The sequence below is a fragment of the Lepisosteus oculatus genome, chromosome 7 (assembly GCF_040954835.1).
Source record: "Lepisosteus oculatus isolate fLepOcu1 chromosome 7, fLepOcu1.hap2, whole genome shotgun sequence".
Classification (NCBI taxonomy): Eukaryota; Metazoa; Chordata; class Actinopteri; order Semionotiformes; family Lepisosteidae; genus Lepisosteus; species Lepisosteus oculatus.
In genome coordinates, this window is record NC_090702.1 from 4,935,330 (window position 1) to 4,959,511 (window position 24,182).

The 24,182-nt window shown below is 42.0% G+C and overlaps 1 protein-coding gene across 4 annotated transcripts in view; it reads left to right on the top strand.

Annotated features, from left to right (window-relative positions):
• Nucleotides 1–1,366: 1,366 nt before the first annotated feature.
• The window catches only part of kdm5a (lysine demethylase 5A), a 47,340-nt gene continuing 24,524 nt past the window's right edge, over nt 1,367–24,182 (top strand). For all 4 annotated transcript variants that reach the window (XM_069192049.1, XM_069192050.1, XM_069192051.1 and 1 more), the window contains exons 1-17: nt 1,367–2,895; nt 6,366–6,443; nt 7,179–7,301; nt 12,296–12,466; nt 12,809–12,991; nt 13,433–13,511; nt 14,429–14,520; nt 15,501–15,659; nt 17,220–17,339; nt 18,015–18,173; nt 19,470–19,651; nt 20,549–20,711; nt 21,326–21,445; nt 22,272–22,466; nt 22,899–23,080; nt 23,618–23,742; nt 23,951–24,101. In XM_069192049.1, the coding sequence (XP_069048150.1) occupies nt 2,749–2,895; nt 6,366–6,443; nt 7,179–7,301; nt 12,296–12,466; nt 12,809–12,991; nt 13,433–13,511; nt 14,429–14,520; nt 15,501–15,659; nt 17,220–17,339; nt 18,015–18,173; nt 19,470–19,651; nt 20,549–20,711; nt 21,326–21,445; nt 22,272–22,466; nt 22,899–23,080; nt 23,618–23,742; nt 23,951–24,101 (2,429 nt within the window). In that variant the 5' untranslated portion in view covers nt 1,367–2,748. The remainder of the gene's footprint in view (nt 2,896–6,365; nt 6,444–7,178; nt 7,302–12,295; nt 12,467–12,808; nt 12,992–13,432; nt 13,512–14,428; nt 14,521–15,500; nt 15,660–17,219; nt 17,340–18,014; nt 18,174–19,469; nt 19,652–20,548; nt 20,712–21,325; nt 21,446–22,271; nt 22,467–22,898; nt 23,081–23,617; nt 23,743–23,950; nt 24,102–24,182) is intronic.

Sequence of the window (24,182 nt, forward strand, 5' to 3'; positions counted from 1 at the left end):
AAAAGACACATATTTGCCTAACGCTAATTGTCTCCCAAGTCAAATGGGGCCATGTGATGTGGCTGGGTGTTTTCTTACCTGCAGTATGATTAGCAGATTAAAAAAAAGAATAGTATCCCTAACTGGAATAGCAGAAATGGTTCGAGTCGGTAGCTGCATCAGCATGCGTAGGCTGCAAAGGAACAAGTAAGGGTTTATTACAGGCTGAAAAGAGAAGAAACGAGACACAACGTTTCAGCTCTGGAGCCTTCTTTGGGTCTTCACTTGAAGAAGGCTCCAATGCAATAGACCTTTACTTGTTCCATAGCAGAAATGGATCTGTCCTGCTTTTGGGTTGATCTCTGGCCCTGGTACCCTCGTTAGATCCGAGGGCCTGATAGTTTCTAATACTAACCAGCATGTTTTATCCAGAAGATACCAGTCGATTTTACAAAGCTCATGTTCGGTCACAAATGCACCTTACGTTAGGATAACAGTACAAGTCCTGCATCAAGAACAATCACTAAATGGTTTAAGACAGAATAAAGTTCGGGGTTTGTAATTACCTATTGCAGTCTCTGATAGAATGTGTATGGATTGCATTGAGCAACCTGATCACAACCTCGAGCAGCTTATAGGTTTTCTATTAAAATAACAGTCACATATGCTGCATACAAAATTCAATTAGCCTATTAAAAGGCTACAGGAAGCACTTCTTGGAGGTTATCTAGGGCAAATCAGGGCTCACATCATACAGACTGACAAAGTCCTAATTACTTTGTACATCAATTAGAAATATATGTTAACATGTTTGATAGATTTTCTATTTACACATAAACAATTGCACACATAAGCTAACTGTAAGAAAACATACACTTTCTAATACTTTATCCGCTATTTCCGCCAAACAGACCAGTTATTTGATTATTGCATGACCTGTTGTTTATTAGACATACCTGGGTGCACCTAGCAATTTCAGGGCCGTTAATGTTGACAAAAAAAAACCAAGTGAAATCCACACAGCCCTAGTGATAATGTATATGAGCACGTACATTTAACCACTTATCCAAAACCATACCGAGTATGCTCTGGTATATTATTATTATTATACCTCATCGTATATGAGAATGTGGGAATTTGCGGAACTGGATATTTTGGAATGGGTCTTCTCGCCAGAAACTGAAAGTAGGAAGCCACTGGCATTCTGCTTAACAAACGAGTAAAATGTTGCAGAAATAAGCACTTTCAACCACTTTCATCGGATTGAAATGCATTATTTTATCCCACGTAAAACCACAACATCTTTATCCAAAACTCGACTGCCAACTTCATACCGGAAATAAATCGGCACCGGAACCTCCCTTTGACCTTAGAGCGTCGCCTGACGGGCTGTATCCATCCGCGTGTTAAAACTCCGCTGAAATCGCCCTACACTTTTTCCGCTTATGTAACCATTTCGTGTAAAATTCTTAGCAGATTTTTCCCCATCGAAGTGAATCGCAACGCTAAGGGTGTATAATATAGCGTCCGGAAAGAACATTTTTACTTTTCCACCGGGGAAAGAGGAGGATGGATACGCTGTTGTTGCTAAGGGGGTGGTGCGGCGGCCGTAGAAAGAAGGAAGATTTTGAACGAAATAAGGAATAGTAGTATTTTTTTCCACGGACAAAAAAAATCAGAAAACAAGCCACAAATAAGGGAATGCGGTATACGGACCTAAGATCAACTGATAAACCTACGCATCCTGAAAGCTGACGTGCTGTTTTAAGTTTTTTTTTTGTGTGTGTGTGCCTGTGCTGTTCTGCAAACACCTTGCTAAGTTATTTGGAGTATAGAGGTGTACCGTCAAAGATGGATATACGACCAGCTTGGCTGCTGAACGGAAGAACACGAGAAAATGATTGCTCTGCACGAAGTGATCGATATCACCTCTAATAAACCCGACGCTTGTTTTTTTTTTAAAAAAACAAACAAACAAATCTTTTGGGATGAGCGGACGTGTGCCTTACTGTGTATCTATGCCAGAAAAAAAGCACTTAAAAGAGGAATAATTCAACATCCAGAATAACTTTCAGTGTATAGAAGAAACGAATGGACGTCTTCCTGGCCGTGTGGATTGAACGAGGAGGTTCGATCATTTTTTTTCCCCTCTCTGAAATTATGAAGTAATTTGACATCCACGACAGATGGAACACCAAAATGAGTTTCCTGCGCCTTTTAAAATAGGATTTTCCTTCAGGAAGGATACTAGTAACATTTAACCGTGCCGGCGTTTTAACCAAAGAGATACAACTGTTGCTGTTCTGCTTTTACTATTTTTTTCTTCTCCGGATTATCACGGGCTTGTTTGATCTTCGTGTCCTCCCTACCTTGCCTGATGCGCAGAGAGGAGCACTGGGTCGGTTTGCATTTGGTCGTGATGTAGACCTCCAGGGGTACACCCGGTTTCTGGAGTGCCTCTGCATCATTTTGCTGGTCTGTTTGCCAGTGGTGTTAAGCTCTCTCCTCCCCGACCTTACGTGTCTTCTTTTTATTCACGTCTAGCAATGCATAAAGTTTTCCTGAAGAAGAAAGGACGACGCGAAGACAAACCGACGTCGTCGCTACCATTGTTTCTCGAAGGAAGCGTGTCGGACACGGCATGAAAACGCATCGCGCACATTTTGGACAGACATTGAGTATCTTCCACTAAAAAAAAAAAAAACAGATTGAACGGGCGCCTTTGAATTTTAATCTGAACAAAAAAAAAAAAACCACACACCCCCCGTAATGTCTGTGTACTCTGAATTCGTCCCTCCTCCGGAGTGTCCTGTCTTTGAGCCCAGTTGGGAAGATTTTTCGGACCCTTTAGGTTTTATTAACAAGATACGACCCATTGCCGAGAAAACTGGCATCTGCAAAATTCGCCCGCCCGAGGTAATCTCCCCCTTTTCGTTTATCGCTTCTGATCTACCTCTTCAACTTAAAGCAGCCGCCAATTGCCGCAAAATGGGGGAATTGTCTTAATTCTGTTTGTTTACAAATACGGGGGAAAAAAAAACAGAAACAGGATTGATGACGCGACCTATGGTTTCCGAAGAACAGGATGGTTTTTTTTTTCCAGCGTTTAAAAAAAGTGTTTTGAGGTGAAGGTAACGGGGAAGTCGAGTTCTCCTCACTTTCCCCTCGAGTGTTTGTATCGGAAGCAGTCACGCAAAAGGGAGTTTAATCGTTGCGGTTTAAATGAAACCCACTTTCAGTGTCTTGTAGAATTAAAAACAAAAAATGAAAGAGCCTGAAACGAAAAACCTTCTGCCCGTAAAATAAAAAAAAAACAGGCCTTCTCAGAAGCCGTATTGGTGTAGGACACGCTGCCTGGGTCTTTATTGCAACATGAACACATTTTCAGGTTCTTCAATCTAAAGCCAGGCCTTCGCTTTCCAGCCAAATAAATACATGTAGCAGCTTTTTGAAACAAAAGACAGCAAATGGGTTTTACGTTCTTTGAGTTCAGGTTTGCGTAGCAGAAGTAGCGGTGTTTAGATGTAAGTTTCAATGTTATGTCGTAACCAAAACACTATGTTTTTCTTCAAATAAATGGGGCTGGATCCTTTCAGGTGAATAAGTGCATCTTTCTGAACACTGATTGTCACCCTGTACATTATCTATAAATAGAGGTAATGTTAACTCGGAAAACGAGACTTTAAGAAGCACATTAATTAAGCAAACGTAAGGTTGTTTTAACGTACATTGATAATATATGGTTTATCCCCCTGGGAACAGCTGCGTCTGAACGCAGGCCTCATGCTACTCGTTTCTTAAATTCTGTTAACGTCCACTTTATTGTAATATCTTCATCCATTTTGATATTAAGTTTTCACTTCACAATCAATAGGGACTAGATCATAAACGCTCAGGTCTTTATTGTCTCTATCCTGCTTCTTTTCTGACTCAGAAGAGTAGCTGATATCCAAACGGGACATGCTGATCCAAAAAATAGTATTTCACAGTACCATAGTGTTGTGATTCACAGAGCAGCTTTTCTGACATAAGGCCTCAACTTTTTATGTCTTGTTTTTTTTTTTAAACTGGGTAATGTATTTAAAAATGTGTGGGTGTGTTCTCCAAGCTGGTGGAAAAGCTAGCTTTCAGGCTTTAGGTTCAAAAAGCCAAACAGTTGCAAAGCATACCAGAAAAGATGCTCTCAAACTTGTCAAGAGTGAGCATTGCTTCAGCAGAAAAGGCTAATCACTAAAGTTTAGAATTACAGAACGTATTTGTTGGAAGAGATGATTGCTTCAGTATATCGGAATCATACTTAAGCAGCTTTGTCTTATTTTAAAAAATTTGCCATATGGCATATAATTGAGTTTTTCACTGGTGGAAAGCACTTATTTTATTGATGTCATTTCACAATGTTTCAATGTTTTTAAGTCTATGCAAAACATGGCTCATTTTTCCAGCGCTCACATTACAGGAGGTTGATAAAGAAATGCATATTGTAGTGATTCTGAAGAAATTAAAGGCTATTCTGTTTGATATAGTTTTGGTCATTGTCTTCGTTGTGGGCAAACCACCTACTTTGGGCTCCGTTAAAGGGGTGCTGCACCGCTATTTTCATGTTTCGGGGTTAGAAAGAATCAGCATTGATGAGTGCATTTCAAACCACAATAAAAGCAAAATGTGCACAGTAACTTGTAAAACCTCCAATTTGCATCACAGAGTAGACGGAAATTCCAAGTACATGTTGCGCCTTATTCTGTAATTCAAAGCGAGGCAACAAAACTTCTGGTGAGGTGAAGCGGCCCTGTTACACTGTTAAAAAGCAGGCTTGTGTATACGTCTTAACGACAGATTACTGTTCTTTTAAATTTTCTCCATTCATTGGAAGTTTCATTTCACACCTCTCTGCACCCATTCTGACTTCACACCTCTTGACTGGCCTCTCTTTCTGTCCCCTGCTCCCGCCTCTCACTCCTCCTCCCCCCAACCTTTGTTCTCCCGCTACTTTACCTTTGCCTACTGCCCTGTCTCTCTCACACCTGAAGAAGGCTCCACGGCCGAAACGTTGTGTTCTCTTTCTTCTTTTTTCCAGCATGGAATAAACCTATTACTTGTTCCTTTGCAGCCTACGCATGCTGACGCAGCTACCCACCTGAACTACTTGTGTATACGTCTCTTTTAATCCAGCAGAAATAGTGCTCTGGATTCCGAGATGGTTTTGCAGATAAACGGAGCTTCTTAACTCATGTTAAGATCATGTTGGAAACTTTCTGCGGCGAAGTGTGTGCTGGACAACCTGTAGTTATTCGCCTGTCCATCACATTAGGCAGTACAGTGACTAGTGAGCACAAAGGGCTGCATCACATCACGATTCGTGGGAACTCGCCCATGGCAAGACCAAGAGTTTGCGACAAAATGGCGACTTGCGTTCCTTTCACCAAGTTGACGACTGTGTGCTCAATTCAAAATATGTACTTTTTTCACTGTACTGTCAGTGATTTTCTTTTTTGTTACCGGGATTTAATAACCTGTCTGAGAAATTAGGACTGTAGTTCCTCTTGAATGAGATGGGTGAAGTGCTTGGGGAAACCAAGAGTCCTTTGTGTTATTGCCTTGTGGAAAGATTGTAAAACAAATGGTTTTTTTTTTACCGAGTTAAAGTGGTACTGGATACACGTTGTGCTCATTCCAGTGCTTGTTTTAGAAGGTAATCCATTAGTACTCATTCAGTGATGTTCATTGGCCCTGTAAGCAGACTAATATTGCATAAGCTTTAGACTTACTCCATAGTCCAGGTAATGTTTGTCACTTTTAGAGTGTAAATTATAACTTTTGTCTGTTTTGGTAGGTAGGTAGCTAGCTCAGCAGTTTTAAAATGTTAACCACAGGTGGTGGTAGTAGTTCTTTTTTTTGTGTTACTTCTTTTTGCCATCTTGGCAATGTAGCTGTGCGAGCTATTCATTTTGGTACATTCAATATACCCCTTACCTTGACTGATATACACGGTGAGCAGCAGGTCAGATTTTGTTGCGGATATGTCCCAGAAGAACTTGGAAAAATGACCCGTGTCTTTTCTGTTCTGTTTGAGAGAGGGGATATCTTGTAAAGAAAGGAGAACAAAAAGGGGAAGATGCTGATGCTGTAAATTAGCATGGGATGGCTTTCAAAGTGTTAAATATTTCTTTTCCTTGTAGGGTTAGTATGGAGCATATGTTAAATATATGATATATTATTAAACATGCGAAATATCTAATTTCCTAGATATTAGGAATTAGTAGTATAGTAGGATTAGTTTAGAGTGTATCCTTGTGTGCTTGATCAGAAGTGTAACAAGTGTGACCTCTTGAAAAAGAAACACTGCAATTTGGAGATATGGCTCCTGATTGTTTCTCTGTTCCCTGCAGGACTGGCAGCCTCCCTTTGCCTGCGACGTGAGGAACTTCAGATTCATTCCTCGAGTCCAGAGGCTGAACGAACTGGAGGTACTGTCACATACTGAACTCGGGCTGAATAACTTCTGCTGCTGCACCCTGCATTTTCAGTTCCAAAATATAATAAATGAACCGTTAGCTAAAGATGAGTAATGTGCCCAACAAGGAACTATTGGATATGCAGCATACGGTAGTTTGTAGATTTGTTATACTTGCCGAGTATAAAATAAGTACTTGTCTTGTTCCGTTAAGATGTATAGGCTTTCAGCCACATTTGAAACTTGGATTTCGAAGAACTACTCCCGGAATCTTTGTAAGTTTTATTTCTTATGCAAAGGTTATGCAAAATAACTAAACTGCACAACATTTTATTTGTGTATGTTCAGTATCTGACCTTGGGTTATATGCAAGACCATGCCGATCAAAAAAACTGAGATGGGCAGACCTGCTGTGTGCCGGCTTACTCAGTGTGTGTCTGTCACACCGCAGTTTTAAGGTCTAGCCAGTCAAGCTTGCATTTGTAGTTTTGAAAAGCACATAGGAGCTGCAGACCATGTCAAAGCTTCTATTACCCCACTTAAAACTGAGGTGTTGTTAATAACCAGGGTGGTTTAATTATAAGTTTGGAAGAGCAGATGAAACACTATAATATCTAGAGAGCTTGATAAGACAGTAAGAGATCATGAGGCTCACTGGGAGAAAAGGAGGTTTGCACACAGGTCTGGTTTGTTTTAGTACGAGTTTGTGAGCTGCAGTGCAAAATGTTTTGTCTTGCATTCCTTCTAGGCCTTGACTCGAGTGAAGCTCAACTTCTTGGACCAAATTGCCAAGTTTTGGGAGTTGCAGGGGTCTATGCTCAGAATTCCCCATGTGGAGAGAAAGATTCTGGATCTCTATATGCTCAGTAAGGTACGTGATTAACTAACACTGAGTACTGTTAATTACGATGAGTAAACTTGTCTACTGTGAGGTTGCCAGCTAAGCTCTCATAAAAGCAAATAAGCCATTTTAGACATGCAATACACTGCTTTTTTCCATTTGGAAATTGATGTGTTCAACAATGAATTAAATAAACCCAACAGAAAGCATGGCCTTATAACAATTGTATCAATAACATGTGTTATAGTATATAATAACTTTGTAGTGCATCACTTGTAATAACATGGTAAGATTTGCCTTGAAATTCTAGACAGAACTTCCAGATAGACTGTGGAACAGAAAGCCGAGCACCTTTCTCTGTTTAAATCAAATGCAGTCTCAAAGGTGAAGGTTGTCGAATCTGCCTTTTGCAGGGGGTTTCAAAAACTTAAAAAGATGTTTCGTTGTAAGATTGACTCCAAAGAGTTCTGCCGACAAAACAAAAAGAAAAATTCTGTGTTGACATCAGCCTTTAAATTGTATTAACATAATTTCAAGGAGAGAATCCAGCCTTTCTGACAAATTACACTGAAAGTTAAGAGATAAGGCCAGTTTTGAAACAAGCATAAGATGGCAGTAACATTTTCTAGAGATCTGAAAGAGGTCGGTTTTTATATTTATATATTAGGAAGGAACATGAAACTAGATAGTTTGAAGTTCAATTGTTTAAGAAGCTCTGAACTTCTCGTGTGCACAAGTTCATGAATATTTATTGCAATAAATCATTCCTCAGTTTTTAATAATTGCTGTGAGTATACCAGCCAGTACTTTGTCAGGTTCCTAATCTCTAGGCCTCAGTAGTGCAGTAGCAAGTATTTCGCACAACTTATTCTGTGTAAGTTGACACTGTAGATCCAGTTTCTCATTCATGTTCATATAGGCAAACTACACGCTTTGTGTGAAAGCCTATGCAAAGTAATAGTACAGGATTTGTTTGGATTTTTTATTGGCCAGTGGGCAAGATGTTGCTCTGTCTTACTTGGATGTATCGGCTGAATTTGAAGGTGTGTTTCAGGTATGAATCAGTGAGGAAACTTTTCAATTTGCTGTACTTTTGAAAAGTGCACGTTTTTGTTTTGACTTGGGTTGATTTATTTTTTAGTAAATATGAAGGGTGCACTGGTGAGGAAGAGAATGAACAGATAATATTTTCTCTTTCTGAGTAGAATTGTCCGTAGTGTTTAGAGAGTTGTGGGAATCACTATTGAATAGTAATTGACAGACCGTCATGGTGAACAGTTAATTGCACTGCTGCTCTTGGTGAAGGATATTGGCAGTGAGTGGACAGCTAAGTTCTGGACTCAATCCGCACTCTAACTGAGCTTTTTAGCGACAGAGATTTGTGCAATGTTTCAAAGTAGTTGGGTCAAGAATGTTCAGTTTATTTGTGCACAGTTTCCGGTGCATTTTGTCTTAATATTTATGAAGATCTCCGAGACACAAAACTCTTCCAAAGTCATTGGAACACTTTCTGACTGAAAACCACGATTGCTCGAAACACGTTTTCCAAGAACAGTGATCTTGTCAAATCATGTCTATCCTTAAAACCGATCAGATAAACCTCTTCCTGAGTTGTGAAAGTCATTTTCACATGGCAGCTGTCCAAAGAGGACCAGGTTTTGTTGTGATATCCGTTCAGAGCAGCTCTTTACACCCTGGGTTGGTATCTATTCATCCTGCAACTTGATTACATCTTTGCCGGCTTTGTCTTTATGACTTGAACACTGCAGAACATTTGGAGAGTCTTACATTCTTAGCTTCACCTAACTTTTTTTTGGGAGTAATTTGCAATTTCTGGAGCTGATTCACCACCACGGTTTTTGAAAATGTCCCATTTCTTTTTCCACAAAGCCTGGGTAAAACATTATGCATCTTGAATGGTATTCATCTGCAAAGTGTTGGACGTGGTTAGGGCTTACCTTCCTAATAGCGTGCATCTCGAAAGTGGTTTTAAATTGCAGGTTTTTCTTTTTAGGCAACGTTTACACATTTTCTTAATGGTTCTGATCCGCATGTCTGCTTTCACGAAATTATATGCCTGGATGTTACTGCCTAGGGTATTTCAAGTCAAATGTATTGAATTTGGCAACAAACTTCAAAGAGTGTTATTGAATGCCTTGATCTTGTCACTGGCAGTGTTGGAGACCAGTCGCACTTTTTAAACCCACTGTGCACTTCTAAACATTTCACAGGGCCCCGCGCACTGATGATGAGTAGAGCAGATACACCTTTGTTTGCTTCTGTAACGTTTCTACTGTGGAAAACTCCGCAACGTACCTACCCGTAGCAAAACATTGACAAATGAGTGTCTGAAGCTCTTAAGGCCTGAGTCATCAGAAAAACATGCTGCTAAACAAAACTCTGTTTTTCGAAGGGCTGAATGCTGTTTCATCCTAGAAAATTGTCTCACAAACTGTAAATGTAAGAGCTTTCTGTAGGGATTAACTCCAGATTGTTCTGTACCTTATCTCACCACATGCGATTTTATTTCTACGGCTAAAATCAATCAGTTAGTTGAGCATTTATACAAGACAAACTTACCGAAGCCCTTGTGATGTTTGCTTGGTTTGTGTGGCAGTTGAAGAAATCTAAAGATTAGGCAAATATGCCTACATGGATCTGACAGACATCCATATGAAATGTAGATTGTTTTGTGATTGTTCTTTAACTTCAATTAAAAATTTAGAGAGATCAGCCAAATTACTGAAAGACGATTACCTCAGATTAGCTTTGTGTTATGGAAATGTAAAACCTGTTGATGTTTTTAAAACAGAGTCATTCCATTGAGATTTTAGTAAAAAATATTCAGTACTTGTTAGTACTTGACAGGGATATTTTGTTAAAAATCGTCTGTTTCTTTTAGTATTAAGAGAACTAAATGTAGTGCTGTTCTTCTAAATAGTTCCTTCTTAAACATACTTTTCTTTTTTAATTGTGGTGGTGATTTATTTCAAATTGTTTCAAAAGGAAAACCAATTATTTACAGTGTCACGGTTTAAAGGTTCGGGATATTTTGAACTTCACACTTGTTCTCTGTAAAGTGTTCATTGCAACGTCCCATACAACAGTGCTGGGACATTGATTTATCCATTTATGCATCGTTCTATTCATAACAAAAAAACTATTGACATATCGTAATTAGATGTTACAAGGTTGTAATTATACCATTTCTCTTGGACGATAGTATTAAATTATATGCTTCACAATATATTAAATATAAATGCTATTTTCCCTTGCAAGCACAGTGCTGACAGTGATGTTTGGAATAAACAAATTGAAATTGGCCAAAAAGAACAGTAAATTGTCAAAATACACATTTCTTTGCACAGATGGTTCCGGTGCCAATTTTGTTCTCATTCATCGAGCAAATTTGTCCTACTTTTTAACTTCTGTATTATTTGGAGAAGTGGTGCCATGCTGATGTCCCACTCGGCAATTTGTAAAACAAAATCCGAGTGTTTGACTTCTGGTTCCTTGGTAATTTTTTTTTTTCTTATTTATAGATTGCATTTTGATTTAAGGAGTATTGACCTGTTTTTGGTCCCAATTCTACATGCGTTTGTTTGTCCCACATGCACGTTGCAAGAAAAACAGTGGGAGAACTTCTGCTCTAAGTTGTCAAATTTTTGTCATTTGTATTTTTGCCATACCAAACAATAATTACTGTAAAATGGTGCCCTTTTTCCCCCAAAATGTTATTTTATGTTACTAGTCTACCCATAGTGCGTGTGCTTGGCAATTGAAAAGTATTTTCTTCTAACTTTTTTCTTCCTCTTAAACTCATAACATTGGTGAAGCAGTGTAGATTTAAACTTTAAAAAAATGAGTGTTATAACAAGTTTGTAATGATATATATCAGTGTAATGATATATGCACCAAGGAACAAACTTATATGTTGTAATGGATTAAAAAATTAAGAGAAAACCCAGAACACCGATTTTATTAGCATTCTTACGTTGCTGTGTTAAAATGTGTTTTAAGTCATACCAGATTCTTACATAGCCACTGTGCATGCCCTGCATTTTTCTATTAGTAGAAACAAACTTAATGTCTTTTTATGTTACAAAATAAATACTTGTTAATCCTAAATGATTTTATTTACATTCACAGCATTTATTATAAAATTGTATAATAAAAATTATACAATTTGAGAAGAAAAGGCTGGACCCCAACAATCTTATGAAGTGCCCTCCATAAGTATTGGGACAGAGAAGTCCAAATTGCTGACAACATGTATTATTCTAAAACTTTAAAGCATATGTGTGCAGAAATACCCAGAATGAAAAGGTGACATTCTGTACTTTTGCCTTATATTCATCTTTTCACATTAAATTTCAATTTCCTGATTCTACCTGGCCTGGCCAGTACCTGGATGGGAGACCTTCTGGAGAAAACTAAGGTTGCTACCGTAAGATGTTAGTGGACCAGCAGGGGGCGCTCACCCTGCAGTCTGTGTGGGTCCTGATGCCCCAGTACAGTGACAGGGGCACTAGGCTGTAAAAATACACTGTCCTTAGGATGAGACGTAAACCCAAGGTCCTGACTCTCCATGGTCATTAAAAATCCCAGGGCGTTTCTTGAAAAGAGTAAAAGTATTAATGCCAGTGTCCTGGCCAAATGTTCCTCTGGCCTTTACCAACCATAGCCTCCTAATAATCGTCATCTATGAATTAGCTTCATCACTCTGTTCTTGGCTTCATTACTTTGGTGCACCTTGACTGCCGTTGCAATCCAGGAGGGTCTACACATTGGTGGTGGTAGTGGGATTCCACAATACCTGTAGAGTGCTTTGAGTGGAGTGTCCAGAAAAGCGCTGTATAAGTGTAAGGAATTATTATCATACAGCAGAAATAGCAGTTTTTACTTGACTGACTCAGTACTTTTGGAGGGCAATATATGTGGTTTTACTAGTTTGGCAGAAGGTTTTTGTAAATGAAAATAAAAGCCTTTCTGTTTTGGGGGACTTCACAATGTTGTGCTTGCAGATTGTGTCGGCAGAAGGCGGCTTCGAGGTGGTGTGTAAGGAGAAGAAGTGGTCCAAAGTGGCAAACCGGATGGGTTACCCACCAGGAAAGGGAACGGGGTCACTCCTACGCTCCCACTTTGAGAGGATCCTGTACCCCTATGAACTTTTCCAGTCTGGAGCCACCCTGACGGTAAGGCCCGGAGCCTCACAGATTGTGCCAGTATTGGAAGAACTGTGGACGGTCATTTATTGAAGCCTTTGTCAGATCGCTTGCCCAGATGTGTTTTAATCACTCTCAGAAATCGTGTCTTAAATTATTTTCTCTATTCCGCATAACCAGCAAGTCACTAAAATCCGCCTGACTCTACCAGATTCTCCTGTGCTTTGAATCTGACCGACTGTGTCAGGAAAGAAGTCAGTCTATGTTCCAGACAGTGTCTGTTGCTTAGAGATGAGCGTTAGGGGTGAGGTCTCGGGCGTCTCATGTTTTGCCGAGTTTCTGATCTTTTGTCCTGCTATCTTCCTCTCTCAGGGAATTCAGAAGCTCTATGAGGAGGCAGAGGACAGAGAGGAGGGAGAGGAGGGCATAGAAGGGGCTGGTGAGGAAGAGGACGAGGAGGAGGTGTTGTGTCACCGGACCCAGGCCAAAGACCCCCTGGTTCCCACATTACAACCAGCTCCTGAGCGACGTTCCAGGCGTCTGAAGTCTGCTGAGGTAACTGAGTACAAGCCGAGACTCATTTTACACAGACCTGCAGTCTTGTAAAATGTCTACTGTCTACAGCCCCAAGTCAGATCATCTTTAAACCTCTGTTGCTAAATCACTGAATCCAAGGACAGTTGCATTTGTATATACGACACACTGACACCTTTATTTTTTGTGATGGTTTTCTGTTCTGCTGCTTAGTTTTTTTCCTCTTCTCAAAATGCATGCTTAGTTACTGGCTCACATGAAGATTTGCGTTAAAATGCTTAAGTGACATCTCTCCACAAACAGTTTTTGAAATATGAAACATTTCTGTTTTTATCATGGGTTGCTGAAAATGAAAAAGAAAACATCCCTGCTCACTGTTCTCTCGGCGTGCTTACATTTTAAAATTTTTCGGAAATGATACTCTGGTTTGCCTTTTAATTGCGTTTTTTCCATTTCCTTTAGCAAGATAACAAGGAGCTGAAGAACCTGCCTATCTTTGGTACAAACCCTAAAATGGTGGGACTGGAAATTGTTCCTGCAGGTATGTCATTTTATATCCTGATTCTCTCAAAGCACTAGGGTTCCTAAGTCCTTTAGCTAGAAAAGAGGCCGACTCCGAGCACAGGTTGAGTTCTGTGACCTATGAGAGTTAGCTCCCAGTTGGCAGAAGTCTTGAATGGTGAGTTATGTGCCACTCTTGACGCCAATCTGTGAAGCCCACAGCGAATCTGAAGCCTGCCCACTGTGAGCCAAGATTTTAAAGGAGCATATGGCAATTCCAAGTTAAGCAAGTATAAAATGAAAAACTCTGAAAACATAATAGATTGGTTTCACAGATGAAAGAAACTCTAAAATGCCTGTTAAATATCTGATTGCATTGAGTAAAGTTTTTTTTATTTTTAATTATGCCGCTTTTAGCCATAATTAAATAATTTTATTACCCTGTATCTAAATTGTAGTAATTCAGTAGTTACAATGTAATGTTTCGATGTCGTGTTTATTAAACCGTACTTATTTGTCAATGACAACATTTCTTTGCGGAACACTCTTTCATCCTTAGCAAGCCTTGGTTAAGGCCGGTTTCTTAACCAATCTTGAAGAAATTAAGATATCGATTTTTCATGACCTCACTGCTCCACACAATTGCATTTAAAAACAGCAGGTACTTGAAGAAGCTGGAGAAAAGGGCTCTTATTTGAAGTTCACTAACAATTAGCTGACGAGGTGTAGTGCTGTTTTTTTATATGAAAGCTGCTGCCAAACCTTGATGGATCAAACTTGTATGCAGTTGGTAACAGCTTCATTGATGCATAACCTGGATAGAGTTCTGTCTACTAGGTAGAGAAAAATGTAAAGCTTCAAAATGTGTTATACCACAAGGTTTCTGAATTCTGTTTTGATGAGCAGTCACTGTCCTGCATTGTGTCACAGAATATTTCTCTTTTCCCGCACTTGCAGATGAAGGTTTTGCCAAGAAACAGCGTCACCTCAAGTCTCAGGGTTTTGCCATTAAGATGCGGCAGCGCAAGGAGACTCTGGAAGTTAACTTTGTGAGTGAACTTCAGGCTGTATGAAGCACTAATAAGCTGAAACAGGATAAAGCAATTCTACCGGCGTTATTCGCCATGTTCTTCTTTTGTCTCTGAATGTAGTAAAGAATTTCAACGCATTAGAGTGGCCAAGCGGTCTAAGCACTACGATTAGGTCACAGTCACCCCTGGAGATGTGGGTTTGAATCCCACCTCTATTGGTGACTTTATCAGCTGTATCGCCCTGCATCTCACAACTGGCAGCCCCACTGGAGCTCAGCAGGTGTGAGAGCCTGGTCAGTATCTGGATGGGAGACCTCCTGGGAAAAACTAAGGTTGATGCTGAGAGAGGTTTTAGTGAGGCCAGTAGGTGGCACACACCCTGTGGTCTGTGTGGGTCCTAACATCCCAGTGTAGTGACGGGGACGCTGTACTGTAAAAAGGCAGATGAGACGTAAAACTGAGGTTCTGACTTTCTGTGGTCATTAAAAATCTCAGGGCGTTTCTCGAAAAGGGTAGGGATGTCATCCTGGTGTCCATGGCCAAATTTCCCATCATGGCCTCCTAATAATCCCCATCTCTGAACTGGCTTCATCACTCTGCTCTCCTCCCCACTAATAGCTGGTGTGTGAGAGGACTGGAGCATCATCCAGGTGGGGCTGCACACTGGTGGTGGTAGTGGGATTCCCCATTACTTGTAAAGCGCTTTGGAGTTTCTAGAAAAGTGCTATGTAAGTGCAAGGAATTATTATTTAAAGTAAGGACTTCGGTTACTTCCGTAAAACTAGATACATACATGGAGTGACATTTTGTTTCTTCAGAATGAGGATTGATGACAGCTATGATCTATCACAGATGGCCTTTATTAAGAGCTGCGTGTGATTCACAAGGCGGCGAACAGGCGACCTTTATTTTTGAAGCCCGGGGGCGGGGGGGGGGGTGTGTGCTTGCCTCCACGCGGACGGGGCTTTGACCCACGCCCCGCTCTCTCTCTCCCCAAGATCGACCTGTACGTGTGTCTGGTGTGCGGCCGGGGCGACGAGGAGGACCGGCTGCTCCTGTGCGACGGCTGCGACGACAGCTACCACACCTTCTGCCTCATCCCGCCCCTGCAGGACGTGCCCAAGGGGGACTGGCGCTGCCCCAAGTGCGTGGCGGAGGTAAGGGCATTCCCGGGAGGAGCCCGGGCGGCTGTGGTTCACAGGGTTCGTGCGTCCATCAGCCAGAGGTAGACTGTTTTGCATTCACATCCCTACCTTGCTGTACCGTTGCAGCTCCTGGTTGTGTCATTTGGTACAATATTCGCCCATCCATTCATCTTGTCACATCAAAGCAGTAATTAGGATTTTAGACGGTTCTGCTTCCTAGTGCTGTGAAACGGCTAGAGCTAATCGATAGTCATGTTACCATAATATTTCAGTTTTCTTTCATTCATATACATATATAAAAACAGTAGGAGAACACTGTTATTGGCATTTTATGTATACTTGGTCTTTAAGGTACAGATGGCCGCGATACGAATATTCTGTACATATGAACAGCATAAGAACTGGTTCCCTTAAGAAATATTAAGAAATGGCCAGCGAACAGCAAATGTGTTTGGAATATGGGAACGATGAACTGAGGTCACTCCTCAATATTGCTTCTGGGTTCAGCATTCATTTGCCCCCTGGTTTTGTTTTGCTTCCGACTTTGACATCCCAGTATTTGCTGTGGTATTCCGTGGCCAATTTGAACCTCAATAGCTCTGATAAAAGGTGGGAGAAAGGGGAAAGGGACAGGGCCGTATTGAATCCTAAAAACACTTAGAACAGTAACCTTTGAAGCAAATGGGGTTCTCGCGTTTCTGCCAGTATTTTTCGGCTTGAGAATGACCTCGAGTTGTGAACAAAGCTTGGGAGCATAACCGATTCCCAAGTCACGGACCGAGCGTATGTGTATAAACACACACAAAAGTAGATTGCTGTAAATTGGGCAGGCGTGCTTAACTGAGTTGAAGCAGTTGAGACAGACATGCATTGCTTAATAGTCTTCTGTTGCTCAGTACGCAGTGCTTTTTCCCTTGGTTGAGCAATGCTATGGCAATGGTACGGCATTCAATTCCAAGCTCTCCGGTGTGGTCAGTCGAGGCCACTTTCCTCATTGATGACCCCCCTTTCCTTCCATTGTTTATAGTCACATATAATAGATGCTTACAGCAATACACAAACAGCTACATGCCATCAAGTCAAGAAGTATAGTTGGGACGACACTAGGATATTCATTCATCTATTTTCTAATCCGCCTTTGCAGTACACAGTCATGGGGGGAGTTAAACCCTGGAGATAGGACACAGGACCTAGGTACACAGCCTAACGCCAAGGCCAGTTTTCCCAGATGCCAATAAACCAGCCTGCCTGTCTTTGGACAGTGGGAGGAAACTGGAGCAGCTGGAGGAAACTCACGCGAGCACACAGGGAGAAAACATCTAAACTCCACGCTCAACAGGAATTGAACCCAAGCCCCCCCCCAAGGTAGCAGTGAGAGCTGCTGCACACCCCTCCCTCCTCAGTGTTAGCCTGTGTCAATGTTTATTCAGTACAAAACAACGCTGTGCAATGAAGGCCATTTGCTCCAATTTGAACGGTCTTTCCTGGTTTCTGAAAGGGGACCTCCAGCTGATTATATAAAGACAGTGGATCTTGAAGCTGACTTAATTTGCTCTGTGTTTCCCCCGCCAGGAGTGCAGCAAACCACGGGAGGCATTTGGCTTCGAGCAGGCGGTGAGGGAGTACTCCCTGCAGAGCTTCGGCGAAATGGCAGATCATTTCAAGTCTGACTATTTTAACATGCCTGTGCACGTACGTACCGTTTGGTGCTTTTTTTAAAGTAAGGGTATGTTTTCCTGTTCTTTCTGTAACTGTGTCAGGATAACCCTTTAGCCACACGTTCGTTCGCACTCCAAAATGCTCAATGTTTTGCGGGGATATCTTCTTTGGGCCATTTCTTTTCACGTCTTTGGTGGTTGCTTGCGTCTCGGGTCTCGTTTTGTGTGCTTATGGTCTGCAGACTCCAGCTGTGTTGCGGTGACTCAAACGTTTGGGTTTTCTTTCCCCGCTGGGTAATTGACAAGACAGTGCATTTTGCACAAGACAGGGCAAAGAGATCTTCTAGATGTTCTTTTTGAAAATCGCAAGTAATAATAATAAATACATGCAAATTAACAAAAAAAATGAGTTTATATGATACACGATGCCGAAACAATTGGGACAGATCTGGCGAGCCTCTTATTGCTTGCTGCTCCTTAGGAGAATGGTCAGTTATATGAGTTAATAGTTATCATTTTGCGATTCTGTTCTCTCTTTCAAACATATTGTACTTTGGAACATAAAGGCTTTGGGAAGCCTTTGGGTGTCCTGGACCGTGCACAAGTTCCAGATTGGGCTGTCTCACACTGTGCAGGAGGTTGAGCATCCTCTTATTCTCCACAACCACCCTCTGACTCTTGCTCTCTCGCTGCCCCGTTGGGCACGTAGATGGTGCCCACCGAGCTGGTGGAGAAGGAGTTCTGGCGGCTGGTGAGCAGCATCGAGGAGGACGTCATCGTGGAGTACGGCGCCGACATCAGCTCCAAGGACGTGGGCAGCGGGTTCCCGGTGCGCGACGGGAAGAGGAAGCTGCTGCCGGACGAGGAGGTGAGCGGTCCTGACAACATCGCTTCCCGTCACCTCTTTCACTTCTCTTATGCAGGGTGTTCCTGAGATCCTTTATTGGCGATTCGTGCTTACGATAAACTTTACTTTTCTGAAACTCGGACGTGATAAGGCTGAGCCAAACTCGAATTACACTTACAGATTACAGATTTGCATTGCAGTTTGACCATGATTTGCGAAAAACAAAGCACACCCTTTTAAGATTCTGTGGTTTTACACATTAAGACATCTGATCTTCACCTAGTCCTCACCAAGTCGTAACAGTAGATAAATCTGACTTGGTGACAACACACACAGGTTTTGTTTTGTCTTTAAACTCAATGCACATCTGCACTGTGCAATTTTTGCGTGGTCTACCACATTTTGTCTTTCATTCACTGCTTCATATTTATCATTCTGGTTGTATTATTTCTGATGTCGTAATGTTCTGTCTACGTTGTGTGGTGTTGTCCATTGTATAAGAATAATAATAACGTACAGGTGCATATGGCAATAAACTCCTCTACTACTGTTTATTAAACAAAATCGGCCAACGTTCAAACCTTGTGTGGAAAAGTAAGCACTTGATTTAGTAACATGTGGAACCCCCTGTAACAGCACTATCTTGAAGTAAATGTTTCCTGGAAGAGCGCTTGAAAAGTGAGACCACAGAATCATAAAGGGGTGTACTTTCTTTTTCACATCACTTTATTTGTCAGGTGCTGAACGTTGCTTCGCCTGCTGATTAAATTGTCCCCCCTGGAGATGAATAATGCATTTTGAATTACTAAGTCAGATAAAATTGTTACTTTTTTATCAACGTTTTACACAGACAGAGCAGACTCATGGAGCCCAAAGAACAAAACATGGGTTTGCAAACACAAAGCAAAGAACCGTGCATTAAATTAAACAACACAAACTAAATGAGGTCAAAAACCAAATTGTCACCTCTTGGCACACAGCATTGAGAAAATGTTTTGTGGACCCCAGAAGTGAAAAGGCAGATTTAATCATTTTACCATGATAGCCTCCTTGAATCAAAAACAGTCTTTATGTAAATATCCGATAGGATTCATAGTAACCAGTTCCATTTTTCTGGGAACAAAATGATGCATGAATTCAACACACATGGAGTAATCAAGGCACAGCGCATGTAAAAAAAACGTACTTTACCTGGAGGGAAGGAAACAGCTTTTCTTAGGGAAGCTACAAGGATAACAGAAAGGAAGGTGTCTTTCCATGGACGTTCGTCCCCGGATTATGAGCACTGTTTGTGACGCTCTCTACCCTTGTCGTCAGGAGTATGCGAACTCAGGCTGGAACCTCAATAACATGCCCGTTCTGGAGCAGTCGGTGCTGACCCACATCAACGTGGATATCTCGGGCATGAAGGTGCCCTGGCTCTACGTAGGCATGTGCTTCTCCTCCTTCTGCTGGCACATTGAGGACCACTGGAGCTACTCCATCAACTTCTTGCACTGGTAGGTCTACAGCATATTTAATCAGCAGAACTGTTCTACCGAAATACTCCAGAAGATACCTCATTGAGGACAATGTACTGAAAGCCGTTATTAGATGGTGACGTTGTGAATTCTGATACCTAGTGAATGAATGTCTTACCTATAGATATGGTACTTAATTAAGAATGGTTGAACATTTAAGTATTCAAAAGGTTTCAACCACTATAAGAAAATGTCAGCTTTCTTTAAAAAAAAACCTTGATCCTAAATCATTTTTTTCCTTCCGTAGATCCGTGGTATATTTTGACGTTATTTCTGTTTGTGCAGTGTTTTTTTTAACACTAAGGGCCCGAAATTTAGTTGTATAAATCTTGAACTCAAAGAACTCAAAATCTTTAATAATTTTAGACTTCAGCATTAACTTTAGACATCAGCTTCTGTACTGCAGAGCGGGTTAGTCTTTTAAATGTCCATAAAGCCAAGTATCCTGGGATAGCAGCAACGTTCCTAATCCCCCACTGATTAAATACTGGTTACCTCAGAAATGGAAATATTTTTCCAGAAATGGAACCGTGGAATAATCTTCTGGGTTGGGCCTGGGTATCTATTTATCATTTAAGGGTTGCTGTGCAAGACAAATTGAAATTTCAAGTATATAATTTAGTAATCTGAAGAAGCAGAAGCACATTGAATCACAGATAAGTGGCTGAACCGTGTTTGACCCCATTTTTTCTATGCTCTGCCCAGCTTTGCTGGACAGTGCACACTTTTGTTCTTTGCAAATGTGGCGAGTCATGCAGGCAACTAAGACTGCGTTGTCCATCCTGAGCTGTTTATTTTTGGGGGGGTTCAGCGAACATGAAAAGCACCCATCCTCCTTTTTTTCCTCCCCCCACCCCATCTCTGCTCTTCTCTCAGGGGAGAGCCCAAGACGTGGTACGGCGTGCCGGCCCACGCTGCCGAGCAGCTGGAGGCGGTCATGAAGAAGCTGGCTCCCGAGCTCTTCGACTCCCAACCCGACCTGCTCCACCAGCTGGTCACCATCATGAACCCCAACATCCTGATGGAGCACGGGGTGCCCGTAAGTCACTGCGAACGCCGCGGGGGGTTGAGAGAGCAGTGGGTGGGCGGGGCAGGGTACCAGGGTGCTGTTCTGGATTCCTTGTGCTCAACCATCTGACTCTTGTTCACAGCCAAAGTGGTCAGTCGCTATTAATCGGTTCTACACCTTTAATACAACTATAACAATTTTCTCCTATTTACAGGGTAGCTCTCCCAGCAATGAAATGTTTTCATGGGAGTTACGCACCACATGTTAACATGCGAAGGCTTCGATTTGTTTTCACTTGATGTTGTATGTTAACGTTTAGCTTCTGGGTAGCCACCAGCAGATAAACAGTGCATATATAGAGGCCTCCAATCCTGCTTCCTACTTCTCTGTTAGGAATTCACCCAAGACATCCGGTAGTAGCATGCATCATCAAGGCTAACCTCTGGCTTACATGTTCTGCGTGTACATCTTTCTTCAGAATCCTTTAGCTTAGGTTTGGACAGGCGAGAGTGAGATTAAGCAAACCGTGTGCATGTGTCGTGTGTTTCTGTTTCACCAGTTCCAAGGCTGCCTCTATTTTCAGTGTAGTTTGCCAGATTATTCTTTTCCAAGCATTTCACCTGTCTCTGTCCTGTTGGGGGCAGGTGTTCAGGACGAACCAGTGTGCAGGAGAGTTTGTGGTGACCTTCCCGAGGGCCTATCACAGCGGATTTAACCAGGGCTATAACTTTGCTGAAGCCGTCAACTTCTGCACTGCAGACTGGGTATGTCTTTCAAATTTCCATGCCGCCAAGCATCATGGGATAGCAGTGACATCCCTTGTCTTCTCGCACTGCTAAAGAAACGTGAAATATCTGAATAAATTAGTCTAAATCTTTTGTTTCCGTAAACAGTACCATGCAATATTTTCAATAAAATTGACTGTGGACCTGAGTATTGGATAACTGAATATTGAATATTAAATAATGGCATATAAGACATAACTGGCTTTCATTGTTAGAACAGGGTTGCACATAGCTGAAGTGCTCTTCTCATTAAAGAGATTGTCTTTGCAAAGATAATTATTTTGAAAATCCGATCTGCACTGCTTCATAACTTGGTAAATTTTCACACTAACTTCCTGCCACAAAGTAGACCATAAAGCACAGTTTGAGATAGCTGATAACGACAACTGAAGTGATTTGATTGTGTGCGACATTTACACCTGCAGACATGTCCTGTTTTGTATCAGTTATATTATCCCAGGTACAAAAGTCTGGATGCTTATATTATTACACTCTCTCAAGCAGTATGATTGCATTATCTGCCTAACCAGCTGTTATCTGTAACTTCCAACTGTTTGTTTCAGTAAATTAATATGCTGATATTATGCTTAATGCGATCATTGGAATTTTACATTCAGGCACTGATCTCTTCTTCCATTCAGTCGCAGTGATAATGAAATTCTGAGGCTTTTTGGCTTTCGTTTAGCCCTTTTTTAACTGGATTGCTAAAAAAATAACGATCTTTGAAATGGGATCTCTGGGTTCCATTAATAAGGAGGAAGTTGGGATGTTTGTGGTGCTAACCCATCGCCGTCTCTCCCGTCAGCTGCCAATGGGGAGACAATGTGTGGCTCACTACCGCCGCCTCCAGCGGTACTGTGTCTTTTCCCACGAGGAGCTGCTCTGCAAGATGGCAGCCGACCCAGAGAGTCTGGATGTGGAGCTGGCGGCCGCTGTGTTCAGGGAGATGGGGGAGACGATTGAAGAGGAGACCCGACTCAGGCAGGCCGTCCAGCAGATGGTGTGTGCCGCCCAATCCCTTTTCCCCGCGGTGCAAGAAAACACAGCGACCGGCGGTTCTGCTTTGCTTTCAAACAAATTTAATGTTTGCCAATGAACCAAATATCTCGTCTTGGCTGTTAAGATAATCAGCTGTCGGCAAATGTAGCCCATGTCTTAAGCCACTTCTTTCCTATTGATCCGATGAGGTAAGGTTAAGACGACAACACAGAAAAAGTTTTGAATTAAAAAAAGTAAATCTGAATTACTGCTACTATCTTCTAAATCTGCCTAGTTTTAATATTTAACTGTATAGGTCTAGTTTTTGTTTTTGTAAAGGTCTTATCAGCATGGAGTAAACCGTTACTTGTTCTTTGTGAAGTGAATTTACTCATAAACTGCTTCTGACGTCTAATTGTTCTGTAATTGTCTGTCTTTTTTGGGGGGCTGGCAGGGCGTCCTGGCCTCGGAACAGGAGGTGTTTGAGCTTGTCCCGGACGACGAGCGCCAGTGCGCAAAATGCAAGACCACCTGCTTCCTGTCGGCTCTCACCTGTTCTTGCAACCCGGAGCGCCTGGTGTGTCTGCACCATGCCGCCGACCTCTGCCACTGCCCGCTGAGCAACAAGTGCCTCAGGTGAGGCTGGCTTGAACTGCGCTGTCTTCGTGTAGCAGAATAGCAAACTATTCAAACGCAGGGCCAGCGCAGTTGAAGAAGAATTACCTTTAGGATTGTTCATTGAGCATGACTAAAGATGGGGGAAATGGCAAGGCACGGTCTTGAATAACTTTGAATAACAGTTCATGCCAAGGGGTGTTTGCAGAGAGAGGGAATTTCAAGGGCATCTCTGGGGATTGTGGGGTAATACAGTCACCTGAAATAGTTTTACTTACTGTTAATAATCAAATATTGAATGCCTGAAATGAAACATTTACTAGGGAAAGCAGGAATTGGAGCATGTTAACAGAACACGTAGAATTTGGTCAAAAAAGGTAATGATATTGTTACAGGCTATCAGACACAGTTACCTTAAATTGTTTCCCATGCAGAATATTAATCTTGAGGGCCAGTGCTCTAGAAGTGAAGTTGATCCACTGTTCCTCCATTGATCAAACGTATCCACCTTTCCACAAGTGAAGTCTCAACCGTGCCCGCTGTGTCTCTGTCCTGTAGGTACAGGTACGCCCTAGAGGAGTTTCCCTCTATGCTGTACGGAGTGAAGTCTCGGGCGCAGTCTTACGACACCTGGGCTAAGAGGGTGACTGAGGCGCTGGATGCGGATCATAAGAACAAGAAAGGTGAGAGGTGCTGCTGCATCTGCTGCAATGATCTCGGTGTTTTCGGTATACAAAACCATCAGGCCGTCTGGGAATGTAGGAAAAAGGGCAACTTTACCTTCTAGAAGGGGTTAGAGTGGGTATCATTTTAAAATGGAGAAGTGTCAGCAGTCACCTGGGCCTACATCATCATCTCTGTTCTTTTTGCTGTCCCCTCCGCCCTCCGAAGACCTGATTGAGCTGAAGGTGCTGTTGGAGGACGCCGAGGACAGGAAGTACCCAGAGAACAACCTGTTCCGCCGGCTTCGGGAAATGGTGAAGGAGGCAGAGACCTGCTCCTCGGTCGCCCAGCTGCTGCTCAGCCACAAGCAGAGGCACAGGTCAGGAAGACAGGATTTTCTGAGCATCTGTCGTTCAGGCTAGCACTGCTATCCCACAGCTAGGTGGTTACTGAAGGAAAA